This window comes from Petaurus breviceps, unplaced genomic scaffold, assembly GCF_028583685.1.
Source record: "Petaurus breviceps papuanus isolate PSGF00001 unplaced genomic scaffold, PetGlider_PUasm1.0 98, whole genome shotgun sequence".
NCBI lineage: Eukaryota > Metazoa > Chordata > Mammalia > Diprotodontia > Petauridae > Petaurus > Petaurus breviceps.
This window is the reverse complement of record NW_027187460.1, coordinates 150,631-160,377: the sequence shown is the minus strand read 5'-3', so window position 1 is coordinate 160,377 and position 9,747 is coordinate 150,631. Positions and strand designations below refer to the sequence as shown.

Sequence of the window (9,747 nt, the reverse complement as noted above, 5' to 3'; positions counted from 1 at the left end):
GCATGGAAGTGAGGTGTAATGGAAAGAGCACTGGGATTTGGAGTCAGAGGATATGAGAAACTTTCAAATATTTTGCCAAAGATTTAGGTAAACTATATCCACAGCATTTCCCCAATCTAACAAATAAGCATTTCTGTGGAGGGAAAAGACTCCAAATAATAAGAATTTAGCATTTATATCTTGTTTTATGGTTTGCAAAACATTTTTCAAGTTATCTCATTTGATCCTTACGACAACCTTTGAGATAGGTGTAATTGTTATGCCCATTTTACAGAAGAGGTAACTGAAGCAGAAAGAGGCTGGGTGACTTTTCCCAGGGTCACACATATTAAGTGGGGTTAAAATTCAAACTCAGATCTTCCTGAGTCAGTGCTGTATTTACTGTGCCACTTAGCTGCCAAATCTAGAGCTCTTGCCATAATACCCTGATGCTCACCTGGAATTCACCTACCTCACTGCTAGATAAATTTCTTCTGATTACCCAACTGGTTTTTATTTTTACTTCAGCTATTAAATAGCACTTCACCAATGACATAAATCTTGGTTGCTTAGTGACCATGTAAGCTGATCAAACATCAGAATCTGTTCAATTCTGCATTTTAAGAAACATTAACAAATTCAAATGAGTCTATGGGAAGGATTTGATCAGGATGGTGACAGGTCTACTAACATATAAACTATATTTTCAGTTGAAAGACCTGAATATATTTAGTTTGGAGAAGAGAAGAATTAGAAGGGATGGACTAGATATCTTTGGAAGGCAAAATTGGAACAAATAAGTAGAAATTATAGAGAGACAAATGCCAGCTTCCCATGAAAAAAAAATTTTCTCATAAGTACAGCAGTCCAAAAATGGAACTGGCTCTAGGAGTCAGTGGGTAGCCTATCACTGGAGATATTATAGCTAAGGCTAGGAATCATTTATCAAGAATGTAGTAGAAAGTATTCCTATAAGAGGTTGGCCTAGATAACTTCTAAGGTCTTTTGCCTCTCTAAATTTTATAATGTGAATGTTTCTCTACAATAAGCTTCAAATATAGTTTAGGCAAATACTTAACAATTAAGTCATATGATTAGTATGTGAGATTTAGTTTTAGGAGAACAATTCATCAGATACAGAGATTACACATTATAGACTCTGGTGAAAACAAGGAAGAAGGGAAAACAGTTGTAAAACTGTATACAAAGGAAAGAATAATCATTAAATGTAAATATTTCACTAAAAGAAAAGTACTCAACATCTCTGTGGGCAGAAATTCCACATATAAATAATACATATGGAATAATTGGGAAATAGCAAAGACCATCTTATATGAAAAATGAGACTATGCTAGAAGGATTAAGTGTGATTGAAGGAGTAAAAAGTATGAACCAGGGAGGATTTACTTTATCAGCACAGCCTGAAGGAATGCTCATCTGGATAAGGTATTGAGGAAAGTTTTCTAAATAGGTCAAAACCTTTTGATCATACAGTTTTAGAATCCATAAGGGAGTTGCTCAGCAGCAATTGGTCAGAAAGGGATTTTTCCACTACTGACCAAGATTCCAGCAATATAACATCAGAGTGGGAAAAGACAATAGACCAGGAGATAATAATTAGCACCTAATTCAAAGGAGTGCTCCAGAGATCCAATGAGATGATACATATAAAGCGCCATATAAACCTTAAGGTGCTACAGATATGATAGTTATTAGTCAGTCCTCTCTCTGTTACTAACTCTTGTGCAGTGTTGAATAAGTCATCTCTCTAGGTTACAGCTTCCTTAATTGTAAATAATTTGGAGGTGGAACCTCTAAGGTCCTTTCTGGTTCTACAGTCCTAGGAATCTAAACCAAAAACAAGTTCATCTTCATTACTGAATTCTAGGAAATGGATATAAAATAAAGTTTGTCCAGGAGTTAAGAAAAACAAATAATCTATATTACTAAAAAAACAAAAACAAAATCTGTCTCAGCAAATAAAATGCTCATATAGACTTCTCAGAGTTTTATTTCCATCACAGTAAGAGGGTCTTCCTTAAGTCACCTGCCAATTGTGCAAGTTTTCTTTTTGTTTTTGATCATTCTTGTGTTATCACTAATCTGGAAAATTATGAAAGATTAGAGATGTGGTTGAAGGCTGAAAGAAAAATATTGTCTTAATTTTCAAAAAAAGGGAAAATTAACTGGATTCTGAGATCCACAAATTCATTAGTTTAACATTAATCACTGGCAGAACTCTAAGATAGATTACTAAACTAATGGCTTATAAAAACTTGAACAAAGGGTAATCACTAGTGCGATCATGGGTTTACTAAAAAAAAAAACGAATGGGATATCTTGTGGTTTAGTGAAATATATGTCAATAAGGGTATTTAAGTGAAAAATGGATGACTGAGTTGTCAGGGATTTTATAGAGGACCTGGAATAGAAGATCTCCCAATTTTAAAATACTCTGAGGGAGTTCAGGTACAAAGGGGTGAGTACCATGTTGAAGATCACAGAAGTGAAGCAGAACTTTCGGATGATGAAGTCCAAGAGGTGTTCTGGATGAAAGGAAGCTGATAGCAGGTAGACCTTGTCACCCTGTGAAGATTCTTGTCTTTGTGCACAGATGAGGACCTGAGGATGATTAAAATCACAGTCAGTTGAGAATAGGTTAGGAAAGACATTTATCAGTCAAAGCTTCAGAGTAGACGATTATTTACAAGGGTTAAAGAGGGATAGGCATTTTTTTTCTCCTGGAAAGCAGAAAATAGCATGGAAAGGTAGACACTGACCAACAACTAATGAAATTAGTTACAGTAGCCTCTGAAATGGATTTTCTTCTTTATGAGATTTGTCTAGAAGCTTTGTTTTTTGTCATAGAAATAAATGATTCTCACCTTTCCTATTGTCACTTTTCCTAGTTCTGACAAACAAGAATCCTTATAATCATCTATATAAATGTAGATGTGTATGATTATAGGTGATCTGTTCTCTCATACATGAATAGGCAACAAAATCCAATCTATCCTTGATACCCCTGGACTAATTGCCCTTAGAAAAGGGTCTCATCCTGTTATTGCTCTAATCAAAACTGTTCATCAAAGGAAAGCCATCGCTCACAGAGTACATTATAACTCCTTAGTCTAGCTTTCAAAGTCTTTCTGGAATTCATTAATTTATTCAACAAATATTAACTAACACACTATGCTAGGTCTTAGGGATACAAAGGCCAAAGAGGAAGGGAGGGAGGGAGGAAGGGAGAAAGAGGGAAAGGAAGAGAGGAAGGGAGAAAGGAAGGAAGGAAGGAAGGGAGGGAGGGAGGGAGGAAGGAAGGAAGGAAGGAAGGAAGGAAGGAAGGAAGGAAGGAAGGAAGGAAGGAAGGAAGGAAGGAAGGAAGGAGGGAGGGAAGGAAGGAGGGAAGGAAGGAAGGAAGGAAGGTCCTCAACTGCAAGAAGTTAACATTCTTTTAGAGCTCTAGCTCTACCCAAACCGGACTGTCCATTCTGGATCCCCAGCCCAATTATCTTGAAAGCCAAGCTCGGGAGTTCCTCCGTAACACAGCCTCCTTCATCGCCCTGGCCTCAGCAGGCCTTGGGTCTACACCTCCTTGAAGCAGTTTCCTAAAGCGAGCTTCAGACTGGCAGCTTCGAAGCTTCTGACAATGACAATGACACAGACAGTTTCAATGGCCCTCCAACCCCTTCATCTCACAAATGGGGAAACTGAGGCCCCGGAAGGAGGAGGGACTAAGCCCTAGGTCATACTGGGGAGTCAGTCATTCAGCAGGAAGCCCTAACCTAGGAATCACCTAAAAGCCCCAAACAAGAAGGAAGAGGCTCGGCGCCTGAAGGATCAAGAGGCGGGGCTAGGAGAGGGACGGGGCTGTCCGACCACGCCCCGGAGGCCACTCCCCCGCCGGAAGTCGCGTCCTGTGAGCGCTGAGAGATGGGCGGAGAGAAGGACTCCCGTCCTTCTCGGCCCGCGCGGAGCTAAATCCCGCACGTGGAGCTAAGGCAGTTCACGAGCCAGAGACTCCACCGGCCTCACGCTAACCCAACTCCTCAGACCCGCCAGGCTTCAGACAGGAAGTGTTCTCCCTCTTCCGCCCCGCCCCCGTCGCACTTCCGGCGACGCTCTGGGAAGCACGGAGGACTCGGCGCCTCGGTAACCCCTCTAGCGGTCTGAAGGGCACTGGGAGCGAACGGACCCCACAAAGTAGGAACTTTAAGTGGGGAGTGGGGGGAACCAGAGCGACTGAGGGGACTAGAGAGAAGAAGGGGAGGGGGAGGAAGGAAAAGAGGGGAGAGACAAGAGAGGAGAGAGAAAAGGAGGAGAAGAAAGAGGGGAGAAGGGAAACAGGAAAGGAGAGGAGTGGAGAAAGAAAAGGGGGAAAGAAAGAGAAAAGGGGAGAGAAGAGAGAAAAAGGTGGAGAGAGGGCAGAGAGTGAAAAGGGAAAAGAAAGAGAAGAGGAGCGGGACAGGGAGGTAGAGAAAAAAGGAGAGATGGAGGAAAAATGGGGGAAAGAGAGGGAGAATGAGGAGGGGGGAGAAGAAGCCTCAAGAATGGGAATTTAGTGGAAAAGCCGCCTCTGAGGCCTCCCTGCCTTAATGATCATTTCACCATTCCAAGGAGGAAAACACTCTGGACCATATTCTGACTCGCGCTGGGGGAGACGTGGTGGGAATTTCAGGGAGCAGTGACACTTCCACCTTAGAATATGTGAGAGAAGACAAGAGTGAGCATCATCTGGTGGATGTGCCACTTAGATCCGAGAAAGCAGCTCTCAAAAGGTTTCTGGGTTCAGAGAAGGGATAGGTAGGATTCCTTGCACTAAAATTCTACAGTCACCTCAGGAGCAATGAAAAGCTCCCAAGAATGAGCTTCTGAAGACACAAAAAAAAAACAATTCTGATAAACAGGCAGAGGGAAAAGTGTGAAGGCCCACTCCCACACCAACCAACCCCAAGACTGATCTATATTCTAGGAAAGGGCACAAAAATAACCACTTCTCCTTCTTTCCAAGGAAAAACAGGAGGACGCACATGATGCCGGCACAAGGTTTTGGGAGAAGATACATGAAGGCCTTTTTGAAAGGTTTCTTTGTTGCTGTGCCTGTAACAGTAACTTTCTTAGATCAAGTGGCCTGTGTAGCAAGAGTGGAAGGAGCTTCGATGCAGCCTTCTTTGAATCCTGGGGGAAGCCATTCATCTGATGTCGTGCTTTTGAACCACTGGAAAGTCAGGAACTATGAAGTACAGCGTGGTGATATCGTGTCATTGGTATCTCCCAAAAACCCAGAGCAGAAGATCATTAAAAGAGTGATTGCTTTGGAAGGAGACATTATCAAAACAATGGGACATAAGAATAGGTACGTGAAAGTCCCACGTGGCCACATGTGGGTGGAAGGTGATCATCATGGACACAGCTTTGACAGTAATGCTTTTGGTCCAGTTTCCCTTGGACTTCTGCATGCCCATGCCACCCATATTCTGTGGCCTCCAGAACGCTGGCAGCGTTTGGAGTCTGTTCTCCCACCAGAGCGTGCACCAGTTCAGATTGAAGAGAAGTGACCTCTTTGACTTAGGAAGATATTATTTTTTAAAAATGGAAGGCAGGGAAAAAGAAACCTAAAAGGCAGGACATGTATTGGTTGAGGCTGTGAAAGGAGTGTTTGTATATCCTCTGGTTTCACAATGAAGCAAAAGATTTTTTTTTCAGATGAAACAGTTGTACAGTACACAGTATTTTGCCTGGAGTACTTGTACTATACAGCACAAATGTCCTGACAGTACAATACCAAAAATGAAATTTACAATGTGACTATTTCCGTGGCCTTTCTGTATGTCATGGTAAGATTGAATTGTTGGTATACTTGTTTCTTAATCTCTTGATTGCTGATTTTTTTAAATTTGGATTTCAGCAGATGAAAGATCCTGAACTAATGTTGATTGATGAAAACATGTTCATCTAGTAAGTAGTTCATGCATGATTTAGCTTGAATATGAAGAAATAGTGACACAGATGCAATATGATTTTAATTGTCAGCATTCACTGATTAGAAAATGAAAAGTGTACTTTAATGATTCAATTTTTTAAAAGGGAAAAAGGAGAGGGCAGTCCTAAAAAGACATGTTGATGTACAGGAACTCTCCACCAAAAAAATGTTTTTAAAAATCTAGAGTGCTGTGTTGGAAAGGGGAAAAATATATTTGGAAATAAAGGTGATGTTGAAGAAAAAATTCTTTAAATGAGATTTTTTAAAAATAATAGTAAAGAAATATACATAGGAAGGAAGCACTGGGTAATGAAGCATGAATACAAAAGCTTGGTACAGTTATGTGAGTAAAGTCAGTAGTCATAAAACCTAAAATGGCCTGAAGGTCAGGTCAGAGACATTGGCAGTGTCTAAGACTTTATCCTTCACTGCAACTTCTGTGGTAACAGGGACAAGCCAAAGCTGTGCAACAGCAGGGACATAGAGCCTGAGGATAACTTGGGTAGACAAGTTTATCTGTAATCCAGAATCAGCTAAATAAACTGACTCCTGCTCATGTCCCTAGTAGGGGATAGGGATGGGAACATTTGGAGTGTTTTCTCTCCCCATATTCTTTTATGGAGAATTTAAATTTGGAAGAGAAAGCTTTTTCCTTCTTCCCATTTCTTTTAATGCCTTGAGTGTCAGTGCTTAGGAACTGAAGATCCAGGGGGGAAGTGGACCCAAAAGGAAGAGATAGCTATGACTATCATCACTTTATCAAAGGAGTATAGGTACATTTTCATTTTCCTTTTTATTTATTACTTACTATTTATTAAAAATGAAATGACATGCCAGATCTAAAACTGTGTTATAAAGCAGCAATCACCAAAACTACTTGGTACTGACTAAGAAACAGAGTGGTGGATCAATGGAATAGGTTAGGTACAAGACACAGTAGTCAGTGACTATAGTAATCTACTATTTGATAAACCCAAAGACTCCAGCTAATGGGATAAGAACTCACTGACAAAAACTGCTGGTAAAACTGGAAAATATTATGGCAGGAAGTAGGAATAGAGGAACATCTTACACCATATACCAAGACAAGTTGAAAATGGGTACATGATTTAGACATGGGGGTGATCCTATAAGCAATTTAAGAGAGCAAGGATTAATTTACCTGTCAGATCTAGGGAGAACAGGAGAATTTATGACCAAACAAGAGATAGAGAACATTATGAAATGCAAAATGGATAATTTTGATTACATTAAATTAAAAAGGTTTTGCACAAACAAAACCAATACAACCAAGATTAGAAGGGAAGCAGAAAGCTGGGAAACAATTTTTACAGCCAGTGTCTCTGACAAAGGCCTCATTTCTAAAATATGTAGAGAACTGAGTCAAATTTATAAGAATACAAGTCATTTCCCAATTGATAAATCGTCAAAGGACAACTAGGGTCGCTAGGTGGCCAGTGAATAGAGCACCAGCCCTGGAGTCAGGAGGACCTAAGTTCAAATCCAGCCTCAGACACTTGACACACTAGCCACGTGACTTTGGGCAAGTCACTTAACCCCAATTGCCCTCCAAAAAGCAAAAAAAAAAAAAAAAGGATATAAACTGGCAGTTTTCAGATGAAAAAATTAACACTAGTCATGTGAAAAAAAATGCTCTAAATCACTATTGATTGGAGAAATGCAAGTTAAAACAATTCTGAGGTACCACATCACACCTATGATAGAGATGTGGGAAAATTGGAACACTAATGCATTGTTGTTGGAGTTGTGAACTGAGCAATTTGGAACTATGTCCAAAGGGCTATAAAACTTTGCATACTTTTTGATCAAAAAATACCACTACTAGATCCGTATACCAAAGAGATCATAGAAAAAGGAAAAGGACCCACATGTACAAAAATATTTATAGCAGTTCTTTTTATGATGGCAAAGAATTGGAAATTGAGGGATGCCCATCAATTGGGGAATGGCTGAACAAGTTGTAGTATATAAATGTAATGGAATACTATTGTTCCATAAGAAATGATGAGAAGGCAGACTTCAGAAAAACCTGGAAAGACTTGCATGAACTTATACTGAGTGAAGTGAGCAGAGCCAGAACATTGTTCTCAGTAACAGCCACAGTGTGTGATGACCAGCTTTGATAGACAGCCCTTCTCAGCAATGCAATCATCTAAGACAATTCCAAAAGACTCATGATGGAAAATGTTATCCACTTCCAGAGAAAAAACTATGGGATCTGAATGCAATAGAAGCATACTATTTTCTCTTTTTCTGTTGTGGTTTTTTTCCTTCTGATTCTTTCATAATATGACTAATGTGGAAATATGTTTAATTTGATTGTACATGTATAGGCTATATCAGATTGCATGCTGTCTTGGTGAGAGGGGAGGGAAAGGAGAGGGAAAGACTTAGAACTCAAAATCTTATTAAAGTGAATGTTGAAAACTAAAAATAAATAAATACACTTAATTTAAAAAAAATAAAGATGAAATGAACTTCTGTACTCTGTCTAAATCTATGAGTGCCAAAAGAAGATAACTGATAGTGAATGACTTAAAATGTTGTAAGGTTGGAACCAAAAGATAATAATTTCCATTTTTTAATATTTAATCAGGATTTTCTCTCCTGGCCTGAGAACAAGGAGGAAAATATTACCCAACTACAAGTGCTACTGGTGGTGGTTGGAAAAGTGGCTCAGGCTTCCAGGCTTCCTGAGGTTTTGAGTTGTATCCCCAAGGAAAATTATAGTCTGCTAAAAGGTAGCTATCCCTAAACCAGAGTATAGATCAATTTTGTCTTTAGGACAAGTAGCACCCTGCAAGGTTGAAAGGATCATTAAGACACATAATCTTAATACTTGCTTTTATGGACATGTTTGGATAAGTGTCTAAGGAATCGTCTCTGTTTAGACAATTATTCAAGGCTGTTATGGCATCGAGCATTTGAAGAATAAAACAATCTGTGAGGAAATCATTTGGTCTTCTGCCCTGACTATCAGGATTAAGGCTCTGCCTCCATGAGAAACAAGGAGGCCTGTGGAAGGTGAATCACACATTCATTATGTATCCTCGATAATTATGTACCTGTACAATCAGCACTGTTGTAGTCAGGGACTCATTCGTGCTGAATCCTGAATCTAGAGCTCCACAGAACTAATTTGGGACATTTTGGAAACCAAGGACCTCCAGTTCAGAAGATGTCATAAAAAAGAAGCCCAGCTCTCCCAAACCAATTCCATCAAATAGCTAGAAAAAATCCCCCAAAATACTAATGATAAAAAATGTGAAGGAGGAGAATAAATGCTCGGAAAAAAAAAAAACCAGAGCCATAGAAGCAGCAAACTGGGAGAGTTGTAAAAGTGAATGCAGAAGCAATAAAAGTGGGGAGAAACTCATGCTAGGGAAACCGTACAAACTCCAGTGTAAGCTTTGTAAGGCTAGGAGATCCTAGTTCCAACTCATACTCACACTGATGAAGGAGGTCAGGATGCACAAATCAAGCCCTTACAATTCCAGGGGCATTCCTGAAGAATCTGGGTGATTCTTTAATGCAATCAGTGCAAGCCCCCAATCCATGATGTTCTCATATTCATTCATATGATTACTCGTAGTCATTAACGCCCTAGTTTCATTTAACCAATTAACATTAATTTACTTTTCCAAAAGGTATTTACTGATAAGACACAGGAGGAATAGAAGTACAAACATTCCCCCAGCCTAGCTCAGGCCCTGGGGAGGGTGGACTTCAAGTAGTTTCTACAAAGCATTTGCTCCCTTTTGTTC

At 39.8% G+C, this 9,747-nt stretch overlaps 1 protein-coding gene and 1 pseudogene across 2 annotated transcripts; one reads left to right on the top strand and one right to left on the bottom strand.

The window, feature by feature from the left end:
- The window catches only part of LOC138155893 (zinc finger protein 850-like), a 44,725-nt pseudogene that overhangs the window by 8,098 nt on the left and 26,880 nt on the right, over positions 1 to 9,747 (bottom strand).
- LOC138155885 (mitochondrial inner membrane protease subunit 2) lies at positions 3,798 to 6,206 on the top strand. Of its 2 annotated transcripts, none has more exons than XM_069081149.1 (2): positions 3,798 to 4,131; positions 4,991 to 6,206. In XM_069081149.1, exon 2 carries the CDS (start codon positions 5,010 to 5,012, stop codon positions 5,535 to 5,537), a length of 528 nt encoding a protein of 175 aa, XP_068937250.1. In that variant the 5' UTR covers positions 3,798 to 4,131; positions 4,991 to 5,009; the 3' UTR covers positions 5,538 to 6,206. The 2 variants fall into 2 exon arrangements, with proteins under 2 accessions (XP_068937250.1, XP_068937249.1); XM_069081148.1 differs by having other exon boundaries at positions 3,802 to 4,182.